This window comes from Carassius carassius, chromosome 2 (genome assembly GCF_963082965.1).
Source record: "Carassius carassius chromosome 2, fCarCar2.1, whole genome shotgun sequence".
In the NCBI taxonomy this organism is placed as follows: domain Eukaryota; kingdom Metazoa; phylum Chordata; class Actinopteri; order Cypriniformes; family Cyprinidae; genus Carassius; species Carassius carassius.
The window spans coordinates 13,322,213-13,342,526 of record NC_081756.1 but is presented as its reverse complement, the minus strand read 5'-3'; the positions used below and the strand labels follow the sequence as shown (position 1 = coordinate 13,342,526).

Sequence of the window (20,314 nt, the reverse complement as noted above, 5' to 3'; positions counted from 1 at the left end):
ATAACTTATACTATTTTAAGTGATTATAACAAATCCCACTTAACTCAGCGACAGTATAACTGTTTTTATCCTTTTAGGACTGCTTTAACTACAGAAATATTGCGTGAATGAATTGCTGTGCTCTTTCTGTTTCTTTACAACACCATAAATGTGAACTGAACACACAGCCGTGTCTAACACATCTCATGCCAATGTTTTAGAGGTGAAAAGGTCAAGGCTAGAGAGAACAACCGTCAGATTTAGGGAAAGGGGTCAGTAGGTGTGGCATTGAAGCTGGCATCAGCAAAAATGCCCAGTGTCCCAAGGGTGGTAAAAATCACAAAGATCCAGAGGAAGAGTCGATCAACCACCATGGCAACATACTGCCAGTCCTCCTTTAACTGAGAGGCAGACGCGGAGAGGAAAAGAAGAGAGAAAGTAGAGAAAGGAAAAAAAAGGAAAATGAAAAGATGATTGGTAATGGCAAACAGTGAGAACAAAGGGAACAACGATTTACAAAGCTCTGACACACAGACAGAAGCAGGAAAAGTAACCTATAATTCTAGCACAATTGGCTATAGTTATCATAAATCACTTACTGCCTCGTAATCTTTCTCCGCCTGCAGCTGCTCTGCGATGTAAGTGATGGCCTCTACGGCTGACTTGAGATCTGGAGGAAGGGAGAGGTAATGACTGGGGCCATCAATGAACTTCCTCAGGTCGGTGCATGGACCGTCAGGCTGGTACCTGCAGCACAGGGAATAGAGGAAGAATATCACCGCACATGACAACAATGATTTTCACAATTCAGAACATGCATGACATGTGCACTGCCCAGAAACCTACTCTATATAACCATGCAAACGCTTATGGTAATGCTTAACCAATGCACTGAAAGTCCCACAGAACATACATACTGTACATACTTTAACTCAACGATAGTGATAGTTACATTCAAATATTTGAACAAATAAACCAGAAATGCTCTGTTCCATTTTAAACATATTCTTATGTCACTAGCAACACCAAGGTCATGGGTTTGATTGCTAGGAAATGGATCAACTGAATAAATATAAACCTTGAATGCAATGTAAGTTGCTTTGAATAAAAGCATCTTCCAAATACAAAAATGTAATATAAAATATAAAGTTATTGTTTGTGGTAAAACTTGTCCTAATACTAGTAAACTGTATTTTTCTTTTAAGTTGTAAATAAAACAAAGGTTATTGAAGTATGTTAAAAAAAAAAAAGTCTCAAAGTCTTTCTACTAAAGAAAATCTCAAGTTTAACTTGATGTGGTACTTGTCATTTCTTTATAATTATTTGTGAAATTTACTAGCAATTTCTGAGTGAAAACTGTTTCAAAGGAAATTCTATACCAGACTGAATTTGCTATTGCTGAAACTCATGTGAATGTTGCTAGAGGTGAGCGGTTATTATCTCACCCTTGCACATGTGAATACCTCATCACAGAAGAGAAAATTATATAAAAAATTATGAGAACAATAATTTACTGATGTGCACAAACACTTAACATCCATAACACAACAGGAATGGTCCATTTTGGTACCATGGTGACTTTAAGAGTTAACCTCAGTAAATTTCTTGGACTGTATCAGGAAGTTATGAACACAGCCTGAAACCTCAAACAGCAAGTCTAAATCTGTGGTGGATCACATTACTTTGTCCTTGAGAAAAGTGTGCAAGCGCTTAAAGCCTTAGAATGCATTGGGCTGTGTGCCCTTCCTGCTGTGCGTGCGTGCGTGAGCACCCACGTAATCCCAAATCAGAAAAAAGACTGCTTCCCAAAACTGCTGTGTCAAGGTGACCCAACCTAATGTGTACTGCAGATCATAATCATTCAGTCAAACTTTTCATTTACTAACTTACTCAGTTATTCAGCCACTCACCCATTCATTCTCTCTTTCTTTCCCTTCTCTTTTTCCAAATCCCTGCTTTATGCTGATGGTGTCACCACCCACCCATGAAATCCTTCCAACACGATGATGAACTGCTTATCACCACTGATGTATGGCATTCCTCTTTTGTGAATCTGCTCGCTAACATCTGTTTCATTAAGAATCCCCCCTTTCTTGCTCTCTCACTGCCCCCTCTCTTTCTCTTCATCCATTTTTTCAGATACGACAGCTCTCTTTCCCACCACAAGGGGTCAGTGTGACTATTTATATTTTCACACCTCACTTGTGTATTCAGGTGCTGGTACAGGAGCTCATTGCAGGTAGTCTGTGGTTCCCCAGTGAGCTTCAGTGACCTGAGTGGAACCCCATTAGAGTCAGACATACGTTAATGCCAGGGCTGAGAGCACGGCGGATTGGGAGAAGCGAGCAGAGGAAAGCTTTAGCCCAGCTAAGGAGTGTGTGTTAAAACGTGCCAACATCCAGGACTTGAAACAGCACTAACATCATCATAGCAGATTATAAATCAAATTAAAGTGTACAACATATTGTTAAGCACTCATTAAAAGTTTTCTTCTACACTTACAGCCATATATATATAGATATATATATATTTTTGAAGTCAGATCGTAGAGTCTGCAATGGCATTATTTGAATGCAAAACCATGCCAGTCTAATATTGTGGTATGATTGAGATGAGATTTACACCACCATACAGTCTTGAGTGAGTATATATATTTATTTTTTAAAGAATTCAAATCTCTTATTCAACAAGGATGCATTAAATTGATCAAAAGTGACCATGTGCCCTTATGAAACAAAAATATATTGCAGTATATTGGATAATATCATGTAATATATTAGGCATATATTCTTATATATGCGATTTAATATTTATTTTTTCCGATATATTGCAATATATTGAAAGCGGCAATCGTTTGGATATTTTGCAATATATTATATAATACATGTATCATCAATATATTATTCAATTTGTTTTCAAATATATAATATATTAGAAAATAAAAAGGGAAAATAATATATTACAATATATCACAATATATTTTAAGAAATATATTGGTAAATATATTTTCCTTTCGTAAGGGTGAGGATCCTGTGATAATGAAGACTGGACTAATACCTACTGAATTCAGCTTCATCGTCACAGGGAAAAACCCTTAATTATTAAGTTTATCCCTGTTAAGTTAATATTAATAAAGTTTCACAACATTACAGTTTTTACTGTATTTATAATCAGTCAAATAAACACACCTTTGATGAACATAAGAGATGTCTTTCAAAAACAATTTTTCCTTTGAATGGTTTGGTGTTGGTAAATATCACATTTAAAATGCAAACTGTGGTTATATTGTATGTTTCAACTATCGTTTTAGATATCTTGGCCAGAATAAGCTAGATGGCAATAGTCAAAATTGTGGCTAGTGGCTGCACAAGACAAGAGTCTATTAAATTAATGAAACAAAAGGTCATTGGCATCCTCTGCCTGTCTTGAAGATTTTTTTTCCATCCCTTTGCTTTTTCCTTCCCCCTCCCTCCTCACTCTGTACGTCAGCAGACACAGATGACTAATCAGGAAAAACTAATTTGACTAAAACATGGCGGCAATGGTGCCAAAACACGCTATAAAACCAATTAAAAAGCAAGACACCGCTGCCTCATTGAATTTCTCTCTCATCTTCCCTTTCTCTCTCACACTTTCTCCTGTCACTACAGGACTATCTCCTCCCGCCTCTCTTGAGCCTTGATGCAAGGCAGGTCTAATGTGTCAGAGTCAATTTGTGCTGATTCTTTTTATTTTAGTGATGATTTCTTCTTTTTCTCACCTCCAATTCACACACATATATACCCCTGACGCACACGGCTCGCTGAGAGTGAAATTCCCTGGTTGAGGTGATTTAAAGTGTATAAGAGAGAGTAAAGGATTAATCAAACCCTAAGGCATTTACACACACACACACACACACACACACTCACACACACACACACACACACACACACACACACACACACACACACACACACACACACACACACACACACACACACACACATACAGTGGAGTCTATGAGTCTGAGACCTGCAGTGAAAATGCAAATCAATTTCAGTAATGTATTTAAAAAAATCAACATGAGTTTAAGAATATCATAGCATCAGGAGCTTACCTGTGGGGTTTGGGGAAGAGGAAGTTGGTGTTATTGGGCTTGCGGATGAAGTACTCATCGGCCACTCTGCTGATGGCTTGGATGTTCTCTTTTTTGGCAGGTTTCTCAAGAAACAGAGGGGTCTCCACTTTAGGTCGCAGCATGCCCAGGTAAGGAGGCAACATGTGGATAAATATCTAGACGAAATGCAATTTTACAGTGTTATAAGTTTATACATTAATATTCATCTACTGTAATAACAGATTATGACTTACTCAAATAGTGTATGGTTTTCGAGCTGTATGAACTGCATGTTAAAAATTTGTCCATCCTCTTTTCCCAGCACAATAGAAATGATGTACCGGTAAACAAAACAATAATTTCTAGTGCATTTTATTAATAGTGCTTCTTAAAACTAAGTGTTGTAAAACAACTTTTGCTTAGAGATGGCTGTGTCCACGTTTCATTTGAATGACTTCACAAAGGCTCTAAAAGAAAGAGACAGATTGCACTTGGCCAGCAAATAATCTTTCAGCCTTGCATCACACATCTGTTTTCACATGGCCTTGCTGTCATGGGTGAATGTCCTGCAAAACTGTACTGAATGTGAATTAAGAAATGCTGCTTTTTTACTATAATCTTTAGTAACGTTGTACACTTGTGATTGTGTAGCTCGAAGCGGGTGTTAATACAGTAGAAGGTGTAAATGGGTCACTGTGGTGTGATGAAGAGGCCACGGCTCTAATAAGTTTAAATAATTTAGAGCTCACAGCTACTGATAAAGGTTAATAGTAGGGGTGTAAGAAAAAATCGATACACTTGAGTATCGCGATATTTTTTTTTGCAATACTGTATCGATTTTCAAAAACGCAATATCGATTTTTTTTTTTTTTTTTTTTTTTTTTTACGTGCAAAAATATTCATGGTAAGACGGTTCACGTTTATGTTTATGTTTAAATCCCTATCGCTAGATGGCTATGCTGAGACGCACCACTAGTGTCCTCACAGTGTTTAACTTTTTGCTAGAAGCTAATAACAGCGTAGTAGTTATGGCTGAACCACATGTAAGACCGGCTCCCGCAGCATTCCGTGCTGAAGTGTGGAAACATTTTGGCTTCCAGTGTAAAGAGGGCACCACCGATATCGACAGGAGCCATGCAGTTTGTAAACTGTGTCAGGGAAAAGTCAAGTACTCTGGTAATACCACGAATTTGAGGGCACATTTAGCAAGACACCATTCAGACACTCAGTTAAACGAACAGCAAGCTAAACGAGTCGACTCGTCACAACTCACCCTTGCTCAAGTTCAAACGCACAAATTACCAACGACTTCAACTCGTGCAACCAAAATAACCCAGTCGGTAGTTTATTTCATTTGTAAAGACATGCGCCCGCTCAGTGTGGTTGAAAACGAAGGTTTCCGTTATATGGTGCAAACAATGGAGCCTCGTTACACTATACCGTCCCGGCAACACATCACTGATATCGCTGTGCCCAATCTTTACAAGGAGGTTAAAACAAACGTGTTGGAATGTCTAGCTTTAGCTGAGAAGGTTGCCTTGACGTGTGACGCTTGGACGTCTAGGGCTACCGAGTCATATGTGACGCTTACGGTCCATCACATAACTGACGAATGGAAGCTGGAATCCTGTGTACTGCAGACGAGAGCGATGTACGATAGCCACACCGGAGAGAACATCGCTGCCCTACTGAAAGAGGCCGTTGCTGAGTGGCGTCTGAACATAAAAGATCCTGTCTTAGTTACAGATAATGCAGCAAATATGCATGTGGCGGCTGAACTTGCCGGCATGAGCCACATACGGTGCTTTGCACACAGTCTTAACCTCGCCTCACAGAAAGCGCTGAAAGTGCCATCAGTGGATCGACTACTCGGCAGGGTCAGACGCGTCACCGCATTTTTCAGACGCAGCACCGTAGCTAGCCAGCAGCTTAAACAAAATCAGCTCCTGCTCAAGCTACCAAAGCACAGACTAATTACAGACGTTGTTACAAGGTGGAACAGCTCGTATGATATGGTGGACAGGTTTTTAGAGCAGCAGCCAGCCATCTGTGCAGCTCTCCTTTCAACAGAGGTCCGCAAGAGTGAGAAGGATATATTCACACTGACTGATGCTGACATCACATGTGCTGAAGCAGTACTCAAGGCACTCAAGCCCATGAAGGATGCTACCTTAGTGATGTCAGAGGAGAGCATGCCTACTGTTTCCATCATTGCACCACTTTATGCAAAGCTTGTCACGGGCACAGAAGAACACCTGGATGACACACAAACCGTGAAGAGTATCAAGGCTGCTATAGCAAAAGATCTGGGAAAGAGATATGCTGGTGATGAACAGGATATACTGCGAATGGCATCAGCTCTTGATCCTCGGTTTAAGGATCTACCATTTCTCTCTGAAGCAGAGGCCAATGATATCTACTTCAAAATAACTGATGCTGTGGTGGATGACCTCACCAAGCAACAGAATGTAAGTAACAAATAAATACATCAAATACACACACAAATGAAATATTATGTTTAAATATTATTAAATATTATTAGGAAATATATTATCACATTAGGCCTACAGTGTAAATAAATAGTAATATAATCTCCATTTAATTGGACTTGAATCTATATACAAAAATAGTATGATTAATATGTATCCTCCTATTGTATGTTTTGATTATAGTTTTATTTTATTTTTCTTGTCACTTTATTTCATTTTAATTTATTAAGTTTCATCTCTATATTTTATGATTGTGGGAGGATCTTGGGCTTTGTTGTACATAGTTATACATTTAAAAATGTTTAAATAAAGAATCACAAAAAAAAAAAAGGATGAATTTGGGCTAAGATAAGATTTAGTTGGTGTACATAAATTTACTGTAAACTAATACTAGTTTGATTTAATGTTTTTCAGCAGCAAGGAGAGGTAGAAAGTCCAATGGAGGAAACTGGCTGGTCAGAGGAGGTTGATCAGCCAAACTACGAGGATGGCCCTGTATCCACCCAGTCCCCCAGCAAGAGACCAAGGAGCTCATGTGCTTTGGCAGACTTGCTTGGACCTACTTTTGCCTCTACCAAAAACAATGCAACACCAAAATCTGCACATTACACTGCAACAGCTGAGGTTAAACGTTTTAGGGAAGAACCCCCTTTGCCACTTCCAGAGAATCCTCTCAGTTGGTGGAAGTTCCATGAGCACGAGTACCCTCACCTATCCAAAGTTGCGAAGCGCTTTCTTTGCATTCCCGGTACAAGTGTCTCTTCGGAGAGAGTTTTCTCCTCTGCGGGAGATATTGTTTCCTTTAGGAATTGTGTTTTTGTAACACTAAGTGTTATGTGTTGGATGTACCCATATTAGTGCAAGCATTTTTTTAATGACAGATTGCACCTCAGATTGCACCTAATGTGTTATGCATTAGCCTAGATGTCACAGTCAGGGGCTATGTATTTTCTTTAATTGACAATTTACATTTGTTCCTTAATGTTTCCTTTAGGAATCGTGTTCGTGTTTTTACAACACAAAACGTGTTGGTCTGTTGGATGTACCCTGTGTTCTAGGAATAGTGCAAGCATTATTTTTATTGACACAGACAGATGTCTTTTATTTTTTTCAGATTGCACATAATGTGTATGTGTTATGTATTGTGACAGGGGCTATGTATTTTCTTTTATTATGGCCTACTTGAGCATATAAAAATTTGCTCACTAAGAACCTGTGAACCACAAATCCCAAACTGTTTGATTTTCTGTGTACTGAATTGTTTACCAAAAGTAAACTTCTTTGAGTTTTATGCACATCATGTCTTTTTTAAATATTACTTTTCTAAAATTATAGTCCTACTTTAAAAAAATCCCAATATATCGCCTTATGCACAGTATCGAAATATATTGCAATATATCGAATCGTGACCCATGTATCGTGATACGTATCGTATCGCCAGATTCTTGCCAATACACAGCCCTAGTTAATAGTCTAACATAATTGGCTGCTTTTTGGAAAGATGCTTTTATTTTTCTGCATGGTCTCTTTGCTAAACTAAATTGTTGTCTATTTTGAACCATTATCTATTTTTTGCCTGTTTTTCATTTTTAGCCCTTTTTCATAAGTTCGTAATTGGCAGATTGTGCTGTTTTGGCGTGCCCATGAATAAAAGCAAACGCTAAGTGGAAACATTTTCTTCATCTGTCATTTTAACATTATAGCCGTCAATTTGTTGAACGCAGCTGACGCAACAATATTTTCACAAAAGGATGTCTCCTAACAAAAGTTTTGTGTTTTGCAAATGCTTTTTTTCTCAACCAAAAAAAAAAAAAAAAAAAAACATTTCCATCACAGTAGAAAGCAAAAAGTTCAAATACTATATGAAATCTTATTTTACTCTGTGGCAAGAGGCTTCTTTACTGACCTTGCGCACCCAAAGGGGCATTTGGTGTGTGTTGGGGGAGCGATGGTGAAGGTTTAGTACCACAACACTGAGGATGACAGAAAAGGTGACCAGGACCATGGTAAACATCAGGTAGTTGACGATAATGGGAACACCCAGTGATGTTTCTGGGACTTTGTTGGCCAGCAGAAGCAGGAAAACAGTTAAAGTCAGCAGTACGTTGATGGAAAGGCCCATCTTCTCCCCTGAAAAGAAAAAGAGAGCTTCTCTTGATCTAGTCATGCGTATACTTACACAGAGTCTTAATGTGCTTTTTTGGTGATAAGGTTAATTGTATATAATGGAATTAACTGGCCAAACTATATAAGTTGTGTAATTAACTTGTGCTAATGATCCCTTCATGATTTTTTACCCTTTTAACTGGCAGAACTGAAAGACGGATCCTGCTTAATTGTGCAGGTATAAACTCTATTTATAATGGACAATAATTGGACATTTATTAGGTCAAGGTCCATAAAACATGAATCTAATCTAAGGCTATTTTTTTTATTGATGTTTATTCATTTTCTGTGCATACAGATTCTCTCCTGTTTTATGTTCTGTATTTAAAGCAGATTTGATTTATTTTACCATTTACAACAAATCTGAAAAAAAGCAAACATTCCTCACCTGCATCAGGTGGCAAGTAGAAGTTAAAGATGGCAATGATGGTGATGAGGATACAGGGCAGGACAATGTTAAACACATAATACATGGGCTTCCTCTCGATGATCAGGTAGAAGGTGATGTCCTCATACAGGTCCTCTCGCACATTCTTCCTAGAAACCTTGTGACGAATGTGCCATTCGCCACTCTCTGGATGAGAAATCAGTAAAAAAACTGTGTTCAGTTGGATACATGATGGAACATTACTATGATATCATACATTATTATCATTCTGAGTGAAATCAAGCCGTGTAAGTCAATGGGGAATAGACTGAAATCATGTACAAAGCGAGGTTTAAACAAGGCTTCACAAAGCTTCTGAATGTTTAAAAGGTTGCTGAGCATTGCTATATGCTGTCTAGGGCATTGCTAGGTTGTTTTAGTTCAGAGGTGTCTAATCTTGCTCCCAGAGGTCCAACATCCTGCAAAAATGAGCTTGCCTGGAAGCTTTTAGTGAGTCTAAAGATCTTGATTAGCTGATTTAGGTGTGTTTAACTAGGGGTTGGAGATAAACTCTACAGGACAGTGGCCCTCCAGGAACAGGCTTGGACACCCCGTTCTATGTGGTTTCTTAACAGTTACTAAAATGTTATTTTTTCCCCCAGTGGTTGTTTTTAAGCTGTTGTTAAGATGTTATGGGAGGTTAATAGGGCATTTCAAGGGTGTTTACAGTTGGCTGATATTGTAGTGAGATTAATTCTTTGAACGATCCTAATGTTCATTAATGAACAACACAGACTTTTCAGTATGAATGTCAGAAGGTAGCAGTGTTTTAGTGTTAGAGTGCCATTACCACTAAAGCCTGTGTCGAAGATTATCTCTCGGATTTCATTTCCTTTCTTATCAAGGCCATGCTGCAGATCCACTTCTGAGGAATCATATGTATACGAGTGGAAAACCATGGTGCAATTTTGCCAGTCGAAAGGAAAGTATGTCACCTGCAGATGGAGAAAAAGGTACCAATAGTTTGTGCATGTTAGTATGTGTGCTTGTCTGATGAGCATCTTTCCTCTCAGATCTTCCTTTAATCATCTCTCTTTCTGCTTTTCACACAAGCAAAGACCAGACGGAACATCAAACGCAGCCAAACTAGAGCGAGGCCAAACAAAAGCAGCAATACAAGGAGGGGAGAAACATTTACAAAACAAGTACAAAAGAATCAGAGAGAGTGAGAGATCCTCACTTATATAAGGTAAAGTAGAAGAAATTCTCCCCAGTATTCACAGTGCTGCTGAGCATAAACACTAGTGATTTAATGCGTCATTTAACTTCTTATGATTTTACACTTCATTACAGTATTTAAAGGTCTCGTCCATAACTTACTCTTATTACTACAGTATTTACTGAAAGATGCTGAACATTCATTAACAAGGACAATACCTAAAAATTTGTGCTTAAATGAAAACATTAAAATACTGATGATAGTGGAACCTGTAATATTAATACACATCTAGAATTTTTATGGCATGTTGTTAATGTTTCAGAGCACTGATTTAAAGAATTAGAATGTAGAGCACTTGATTTTTATTACCCCATCATCATCTACAGTAATTTGTTAAATTTCTGTTGTATTTCAGAATTTACCTTTACCCCGCAGGAACTCTTGAAAAGAGCTGGTGGAGTCCACGTCACACGGCCGTTACTGTAGACCTGCACGTGGACCTGTAGAGCTACACCAAATACGCCATCATTGCTGCACACACAAACAGGGTTTTTAATGCAGTAACAAACTTGTATGTCATTACTTAAAACGTGAACCTCAAAATTAAGACAATTTAGATGGTTACACTGTTATGTCATTCCCCCCTGAAATTCTAAAAGAGTGAGTCCACAATGACAGTATTAGATGCAAAAAGCAAGTTTGTGATGTTTGAATATAAAAAAAAACAAACAAAAAACAGATTTCAAATCACTAGATTTTCTAAAGAAACATTGTCCAAAAGCAACACCAGCAGGAGTCCGTGTCTCTCCCACCTTCCCCTGAGCCCATTGAGTTTTAACTGAAATTGTGGCATGAGTTTGCTGGGAGGTAATTGAGAATGAATGCCTCCAGGAAATAATCTTGGTACATGCTCGAAAAGCCCTAATATGGACAAAATAAAGGAAAGAATCGCTGTAGCTAAGCTAAATAAAAAGAGATAGTTTACCAAAAAAACTAAAATGTTACTGTACTTGCACATATTCAAATTTAGTGTCTCAGTATGCTTTGTGCTAGGTGCTGGGAAATGGCATTGCCTCTTTATGATTTTGTAACCCTAAGTGTGTATGCGTGTATGACCTACAATGAATAATGGCTTATATTTCCATCCGTTCTTTACACAAAGCTATAATATGAGTTAGGATACAGTGTACAAAGTGTACAGACTACTTTCTGTCATTTTAGGAGCTTGGAGTTACCAACATGACACTGTCAAATTCTGCTATTTTTACCACATATTGTATGGCTGTTTCATAATAGGTAAGAGTATTACCTACAATTTAGAGGGATCAACAATTTGAGCCCTAAATCCCAGAGCACTGGTATTGTATATAATCCTCATAGGACACAAACCAGGCCTTTAAAACTTCCCATCTATTACGGTAATGTTGCTGTGGGATTTAAAGATGTCCCTCATTGAACGGATTGTGGGATGTAATTTGTTTGTGTGTGTAGGAGTGAATGCAGGACCAGAAAGACTGCTAGTGGACAGCAGTGTTGTTTAATTGGCTATAAAGCAGAGATGAATGAAGGAGGGAGTATGTTTACACCAGCAGTGATGGGGGTCTACCTGAACATTAAAGTGAGAGTGTTTGAGAAAGGAACAGATAGAGAAAGTACACATCTCTTGACAAGCTTCACAAAAGCTTTGATAATTTCATTTTTTTCTGCTGTTCTTAAAGAAACTCAGCAAAGGCTCTCCAAGATAATGTGCCCGACACTCATAGGTTCTCTTAGATAATATGCAAAGACACACAGACGCAGAACTTACTTATTAATGAGAACAATATCAGGAAGCCACAATTTTCCAGATGGGATGCGCAACACATCAATTCTCCCATAATCTTTTGGGTTCCAGGAGAGGCGATAATCATTCCACTCCTGCAAGAGCACAAAAGGGTGTTTGTTTGTGTTTATGTATGTGTTCATGTGCACATAAATAAGGATCATCAAAGAAATTATAAGTACAACCAGTTCATCATGTAATCAAATGATTTCAAATGATCTGACTTGTGTCATTAATTATACCAAATGTAATATCTCTGCACATCTGTCCATACATATTATCAACTGCATTTGCATAATTTTGCATTTGCATTCAAAGTTACTGTATATTGATCCTAGTTCTTATTGTCAGAGTTTGTCTTGTGTGGTAACTTTAGCCCAGGACATGATATTATGATAGATGACAGATAACTTTTCTTCAATGCAAATGACGCTTTATAAATTTAAATTGCACACAAGACGTTATTTCTCAAAATGACACAAATGAGCCAGAAGAAATTGTGCTGACTTACCAAGTTCATAATAACAATAGTGTTCATCTCCTCATCTTTCATGTTCTAGAACACAAATAACATGAAACAAAACAAATCAAAAGAATTCATCAATTAGTGGATGCATGAGTTTAGACCGTGCAATCAGTGGTTTTATTACTGATATTACATTTAAAAACAGCACGATTTCAAGTGTTCAGTAAACAACAAGTTCTTTATTGAGCAACTCACATTTTAGACACAGAATGGAAAAATATTTCATTTATATTTACTTCACCAAAGAGAATAGTTTCAAAGAAATAGCAGCAATCTGGAACTTTCAGTGCTATAAAATGAACATTAGGATGTAATATCTTAACACTATGCTATTTAGGGGAAGTTATATCATATTAAATAACTTTAAAGGAATCTCTGTAATATTTAGCTTGAAAATGAAATTGCTCTACCTCCATAGCAGGAGCCATAGTGAATGTAAACAACATTGTAGCCACCAAACACTATATTATACTGTGACGAGTGGGGCGGGGCCGAGGGACATGGGAGCGAGGCCGGGGGAGTGATTGGAGATGAACTACACCTGTTCGTCCCACCGGTCTCGAGGCCCATGGAGGAGATGGAAGGATATAAAACTGGAGCGACGACAGTGAAGGACGAGAGAGGACCAGGCCTGGGCTTTTAGTTGTGTTTTGGTTTTTATTTTATGCGCACCAGTCGTCCGTGAGGGGCTGGTGCGCTGTTTTGTGTTTATTTTGTTATTAAAATGTTTTTGATTGTCCGCCGGTTCCCGCCTCCTTCTTCCGGATGAATATGAAGGTTTTATCGTTACAGTGGTGCCGAAGCCCGGGAGAAGGAGGGACGCGCTGCTGAAGATCCCTCGCCGCTGTGGTGAATCCGCGGTGCCAACGAGCTGGCGAGGAGTGTGCCGCCATGGACGCTCGAGGCGGTGGACTGGAGCGAGTTGCCGGGGACGGGCGAGCTCGCTACCGGCCGCCCACGATGTGGAGAGACGGCTGCCGTCCGTGAGGGAGCGGAGGAGTCGGCGCCGTTCGCCAGGTGGCCGGAGCCTGCTGCCTCCGCCGGAACGGGGAGGAGCAGGGAACGGGGGACTCCTGCCGGCTGCCCAAAACCGGAGGAGCCGTCGCCGTCCACCGGGCGGCGGAGGAGTGTCGTGCCGTCCGCCGAGGGCCGTCCAGTGCCACCGCCAGGCACCGCGGAGGAGATCACCCAGCTGGTGGAGGGCCGAGCAGCGGTGCGTCTGGGAACCGGAATTTTTTTTTTTTTTTTTTTTTTCCTCTCTCCCCTCTCTCGTCTCTGTCGCTCCTCCTTCCATCTCCTTTTCTCTCGCCTCGCCTGTCCTACCCCCAGGTTCCCGCAGGTCCCCGGGAGCGGCCCCCCCGGAGGGAGGGGGGGGGGGGAGTAGAGCGCAGTCTCGGGAGTACCCCCCGGCCTGCGAGGGGCGATGGGGGTATGTGACGAGTGGGGCGGGGCCGAGGGACATGGGAGCGAGGCCGGGGGAGTGATTGGAGATGAACTACACCTGTTCGTCCCACCGGTCTCGAGGCCCATGGAGGAGATGGAAGGATATAAAACTGGAGCGACGACAGTGAAGGACGAGAGAGGACCAGGCCTGGGCTTTTAGTTGTGTTTTGGGTTTTATTTTATGCGCACCAGTCGTCCGTGAGGGGCTGGTGCGCTGTTTTGTGTTTATTTTGTTGTTATTAAAATGTTTTTGATTGTCCGCCGGTTCCCGCCTCCTTCTTCCGGATGAATATGAAGGTTGATATCATTACAGTGGTGCCGAAGCCCGGGAGAAGGAGGGACGCGCTGCTGAAGATCCCTCGCCGCTGTGGTGAATCCGCGGTGCCAACGAGCTGGCGAGGAGTGTGCCGCCATGGACGCTCGAGGCGGTGGGCTGGAGCGAGTTGCCGGGGACGGGCGAGCTCGCTACCGGCCGCCCACGATGTGGAGAGACGGCTGCCGTCCGTGAGGGAGCGGAGGAGTCGGCGCCGTTCGCCAGGTGGCCGGAGCCTGCTGCCATCCGCCGGAACGGGGAGGAGCAGGGAACGGGGGACTCCTGCCGGCTGCCCAAAACCGGAGGAGCCGTCGCCGTCCACCGGGCGGCGGAGGAGTGTCGTGCCGTCCGCCGAGGGCCGTCCAGTGCCACCGCCAGGCACCGCGGAGGAGATCACCCAGCTGGTGGAGGGCCGAGCAGCGGTGCGTCTGGGAACCGGAATTTTTTTTTTTTTTTCCTCTCTCCCCTCTCTCGTCTCTGTCGCTCCTCCTTCCATCTCCTTTTCTCTCGCCTCGCCTGTCCTACCCCCAGGTTCCCGCAGGTCCCCGGGAGCGGCCCCCCCGGAGGGAGGGGGGGGGGAGTAGAGCGCAGTCTCGGGAGTACCCCCCGGCCTGCGAGGGGCGATGGGGGTATGTGACGAGTGGGGCGGGGCCGAGGGACATGGGAGCGAGGCCGGGGGAGTGATTGGAGATGAACTACACCTGTTCGTCCCACCGGTCTCGAGGCCCATGGAGGAGATGGAAGGATATAAAACTGGAGCGACGACAGTGAAGGACGAGAGAGGACCAGGCCTGGGCTTTTAGTTGTGTTTTGGGTTTTATTTTATGCGCACCAGTCGTCCGTGAGGGGCTGGTGCGCTGTTTTGTGTTTATTTTGTTGTTATTAAAATGTTTTTGATTGTCCGCCGGTTCCCGCCTCCTTCTTCCGGATGAATATGAAGGTTGATATCGTTACATATACTAGCAGTGAATATTATTATTTCAAAATCTGCTGAGTTTCTTTGATGGTTGACATTTAAATGGATGATTTGTAAGAAAAACAAGAGCATATCTATAAAGAAGGATCCCCGAATTCTCTGCCTCTGATGTATGTTTAAAGTCAAGACAAATAATGAGAACCCATGGCTACAATAGGAGAAGGGGTGATGGGATTTGATTAGACGAAAAGGGTAAGAACTGAGGCTCAATGGTCAGATCAGTACACAGTCCTGAATGCTATTTAAAACTAGTGTAGGAATGTCAGCTGTCCCAGTCTCACTACAGAGCACAAACAGATGGGGGGTGGGTCAGCACACACCATAACACTCATATAGACATTGTATATACACTTTATATTCCATTTATATTATTAAAATAAAAGCAGTGATTTAAATGTGTGGATGGTTCCGGGCTGAATACAGTTATTTAAAGTGATACGTTAATGTTATTTCAATGTGTATCTTGTTTTAGACACACATTTGTCTGGTCAAGCAAAAATCATGTGAAATCACTGTTCATAAAGCCTGTAGAGAGGGTCATGTTCCTTTCTGTTCGGAGTAATGAAAAGGTAATTAGAAACTTTACTTTTTTAGAAACTTTTTGCATGTGCAGTGTTACAGGAAACATAGTTATTAAATTACTGATAGGAAGTGAAGGATAGCATGACCTGTTTCACATCACACACTGAACAGCTGAACCAGTTGTTCTCTAACTCTAACTAACAGCATTTCATAAGAGGTCATACTATACTATTACCAGTCATGTTTTATTTTTCCTATTCACTGTGGCCCTTAGATATAAAGAGTCTGGTTTATTTTTGATGCTGTGCTTTTAAGAAATATATGTGACATAAGTAAAAACTCCTGAGGAAGGAAGGAAAATAAAATAAAATTCATAATAAAATGACTCTCAAGTTTTTGGACTGCCTCTTTAACAATATCAGCATTATACACTGCGACACAATGGGAAACAATGTCCAACACAACACACAGCTTTTAGCTGTCAGGCATTCATAATGATTTTGCCCATGTGTGTTTGCATCTCCATACCAGGCTGACGAATGATGAAAGGGTCATGCCTATCCTCACAACGACTCTTTCCTCTGGGCTCCTTGCAGGACGCACTTTAATATTGTATGAAGAAAACAGTTTCTTCATCAGCTGATTTTCTGCTTCTGTTGCACCTAGAAAATATGTTGTTGTGTTTCTGAGAAAGCAGATAGATACAGCAGCACAACTCTCTCCTACCTATAGCCTTTAATCTTAAAGAGTCTGAGTATTAAATATTTTGCAGGTTAAAGCCCACAATTTCATGTGTATTGGGCAGTTTACTGCCTAATCTTTGAATATAGTACTGTGTAATGATGGATGGATCTAAAAATCTGAACATATAGCTAAACAGATAAGAGGCTCAGCCAATTGCAGAGTCTTGGGTGTTCTTAGACCTGCATCATGCACAGTATTGAGGGTGACTGTTTACTCCACTTGCCTTGCCAACGCTGATGTTTTTATGCATCTCGCCTGCCATTTTTTCCCCCAAAGCTTTCGAAGGTTAGCTGCATCTATAAGCGGGCCTTCTAGGGGTGCAACATTCATCAAGTCTCGCCACCTCGAGCCCTCCAGAATACAAACTGACAGATACAAATGACATGTCGCCCCACGCGCCACCTTCCTTACCAACGGCTGCTGCTTTGAGAATATGTACACATTTACAGCAGTTTTACTGTGTTTTGACCGACTTTTCTTTTGAGTAATAACTTCAAGTGGCTTTTATTGAGTAAATAAACCCCAATGACATATTCCAATTTTAAAAGACAGTATCAATTATAAAACTATATGGAAATTAGAAATCGTTATTTATTATTTTCTGAATGAGCGTTTAAACTGTAAAATAAATGAGGCATTACAGAGATTATACCATCTGCTGCTCAACAGTCCCACTGAAAGCTTCCCTAAAATAATTACCACAATTAACCTCTCCGAAACACCTTTCAATCAGCTTTTAATATAAAGAGGTCCTGAAGATCATGACAGTCTGACTTTTGGTTAATTTACAATTTATCCATGGATACTCGTAAAAACTGTATTCTTTAGAAAATGTCCCTTTTATGTTAAATCGCTTTGGTACCATTTTTACAGGTGGTCAATTATTCTGTAGACTCATTCCATACTTTCACACCATTATTGTGACATACCATGGGAACATTTGGTTTAAGCAAAAACATTCATTTATGTATCAGTCAAGCCGATAGAAAACAATGACAGATACATGTTTCAAATCACCCTTAGGGATTTTGAATTAAAAATATTACAGAACTATAATGAGACTTATGAGACAGACATCATATAAGAAAAAAACACTGACATTAATAACTTTAATATCTATCCAAAGGTGTAATCAATAAACATATTTCACTGTCATGAGGTTGTGTGGCAATTCTTAAAGAAGAACTGTGAAAGTCCTAATAATTGTACTGTAATGCCACTTATGGTTCACTACAGCCCGCATTCCTGACAAAATATTCTCACAGTATGACTGACATGATACTGGAATTGACCTTTTCACATTGGGGCGAGTTACAGCAATTTGACAGCCTCTGTCATGGTAAGACCTCTGTTTATCAAACCGTCTGGTATACTGTAAAATCATGTCCTGGGATTATGTATTAAAATAGATTGAAAATATATGCAAATTACAGGCTATATGCATTTTACTTTAAAGGTAAAACATGTTTAGATCAAAAGCTTACTAGAAGAGAGAAAGATAATCTGTGATTTTGTGAATTGAGTTTAAATGCTTTAGGCTAATGACTGAATTAATATGTTCGATGATTTGTTTGGAGAGTTATACCGCAATTCACAACTTACAAGTGAAAAAGTACCAAACAAATTCCAAAGACGCCTACAAGAAAGTAACGTTTAAATGGTCTTTTACAACCCTCCTTTACTATCAGGTAATCATATCAGATCAGACGCGGCGTCACTTTAAAGTTTACTGGGTGTTCACACGACACATTCACTTTGGAAACTTAACCTTACCTGCGATTGCGCTCAGGGCACAGAGGCAGCAGGTGACAATAAACCAGTCCTGGGCCTTCATGGCGATTCAGCAAATTAAGTTACAGTGATATCTTCATAAAAAGTTAACGTGTGTGTCCATCCGTGTTTGTTCCAGCACACAGTGTCAGTTAACGACAACTAAGTCAAACTGCTGTCACTGAGCTCGGGTTACAGACTCGCCCCACTCGGCCGCGCGCACACGTCTGACTGATAAAACAGCATTTTCATATTAGAAAAATATCTCAGTTATGTTTAAGAACTATGCGAATCAAAATGGGGATTTAAAAAAAATACGATAAAACAGATAACAGTTGTCAAAACTTATATTACTTCTCAATATTACTGTTTATCAAACAAATGCAGCCTTTGTGAGCTTAACAGACTTCTTTCATAAACATTGTAAAGAGTACTAATTCAAATACCTTTACATTTAATTTTTTACATTTTAATTTGTATTTTCATTCATGCCTTTTTGTCAAAAACATTATCTTTAAAAACTTAACTTTATAACATTATCTCTAATGAATTTATGACACCTTGATAAAGAATCTGTATTGTTACAGTCTTTTTGTGTGTGTTTAAAAATAGCAAAAATAGATTGCTTTTGTTGCCCCCTTTTGTCGGCCGTCAACGTCACTTAATTTGACTCTTTTTCTTTGATGATGAACTAGCCAGGCCGCCGGCTGGACTTCTGCAGAAAGTCCAGATGGTCAGTCCGCCCCTGCGGGATTCACTTATTTCCAGCGGTTTCAGTACAGCGTAAAAATTGTGACGTTGTAAAGTAGGCGTTCCTCTAATTCCAAATTTGCATAGGTCACCGGTCATGCGCACTAAGTGTACGAGGATACATTGTTTATATACTGTCTCTATGGATACACCAACGGTCGGTGTTTTCTTTTTTGCCGCTAATAGAAACAAGGTTCAAATTGAGTATGTATGTCATGTCAAAGTGAATTATTTCAAAGTCACACACTAATATATTACACAATCGCGCCATTAAATCAATCTGAAATATTGGAATACACCATGGTCACACTTTTAACAAAATCCCCGGTCACACTTTTAACAAAAATATAAAATAAACTCTTTTGTAACTTATAGTAAAGGAAAAGTGGATGAACTTAACCTTTCTCTACTGACCAGAAATATTTGTCAACCCACCTATTAACAATATGAATAAAAGCGCTGCACTTGTTTACACCATTGCATGATTCTTATAAGCCTATAATGTAGGCTACTGTCAGTTATTAAAATGTCATACATGTGCATCAGAAACCTGTGTGTATTTAAAGGGGTTTCACGTGAGATACCTGTCCTAACTGAGTATGTGCATCAGATACCTGTGTGTGTGTGTGTATGTGTGTTTACAGGGGCTTCATGCAAGATACCTGTCCTAACTGAGTAACATGTGCATCAGATACTGTGTGTGTGTTTACAGGGGCTTCATGCAAGATACCTGTCCTAACTGAGTAACATGTGCATCAGACACTGTGTGTGTGTTTACAGGGGCTTCATGCAAGATTTACAGGGGCTTCATGCGAGATACCTGTCCTAACTGAGTAACATGTGCGTCAGATACCTGTGTGTGTGTTTACAGGGGCTTCATGCGAGATGCCTGTCCTAACTGAGTAACATGTGCGTCAGATACCTGTGTGTGTGTGTGTGTGTGTTTACAGGGGCTTCATGCAAGATACCTGTCCTAACTGAGTTATATGTGCGTCAGATACCTGTGTGTGTGTTTACAGGGGCTTCATGCGAGATGCCTGTCCTAACTGAGTAACATGTGCGTCAGATACCTGTGTGTGTGTGTTTACAGGGGCTTCTTGCAAGATACCTGTCCTAACTGAGTAACGTG

The 20,314-nt window shown here is 40.3% G+C and overlaps 1 protein-coding gene across 1 annotated transcript; it reads right to left on the bottom strand.

Annotated features, from left to right (window-relative positions):
* Positions 1-18,809, bottom strand: LOC132103220 (acetylcholine receptor subunit beta-like). The gene is made up of 11 exons (XM_059508146.1): positions 18,439-18,809; positions 16,450-16,583; positions 12,653-12,697; positions 12,127-12,236; positions 10,742-10,850; positions 9,951-10,095; positions 9,122-9,307; positions 8,474-8,697; positions 4,079-4,254; positions 579-726; positions 1-380 (listed from the first exon to the last, which is right to left on the bottom strand). The coding sequence occupies exons 1-11, from the start codon at positions 18,497-18,499 to the stop codon at positions 240-242; spliced, it is 1,479 nt and encodes a 492-aa protein (XP_059364129.1). The 5' UTR covers positions 18,500-18,809; the 3' UTR covers positions 1-239.
* Positions 18,810-20,314: the final 1,505 nt, after the last annotated feature.

Coding starts and splice junctions, on each gene's coding strand:
- LOC132103220 (XM_059508146.1), bottom strand. CDS start 18,499: ATGAAGGCCCAGGACTGGTTTATTGTCACCTGCTGCCTCTGTGCCCTG. Junction 10,096..10,741: donor AGAGTTCCTGCGGGGTAAAG/GTAAATTCTGAA, acceptor CTCCATCTGCAG/GTGACATACTTTCCTTTCGA. Junction 727..4,078: donor CTCTTCCCCAAACCCCACAG/GTAAGCTCCTGA, acceptor CCTGTGCTGCAG/GTACCAGCCTGACGGTCCAT.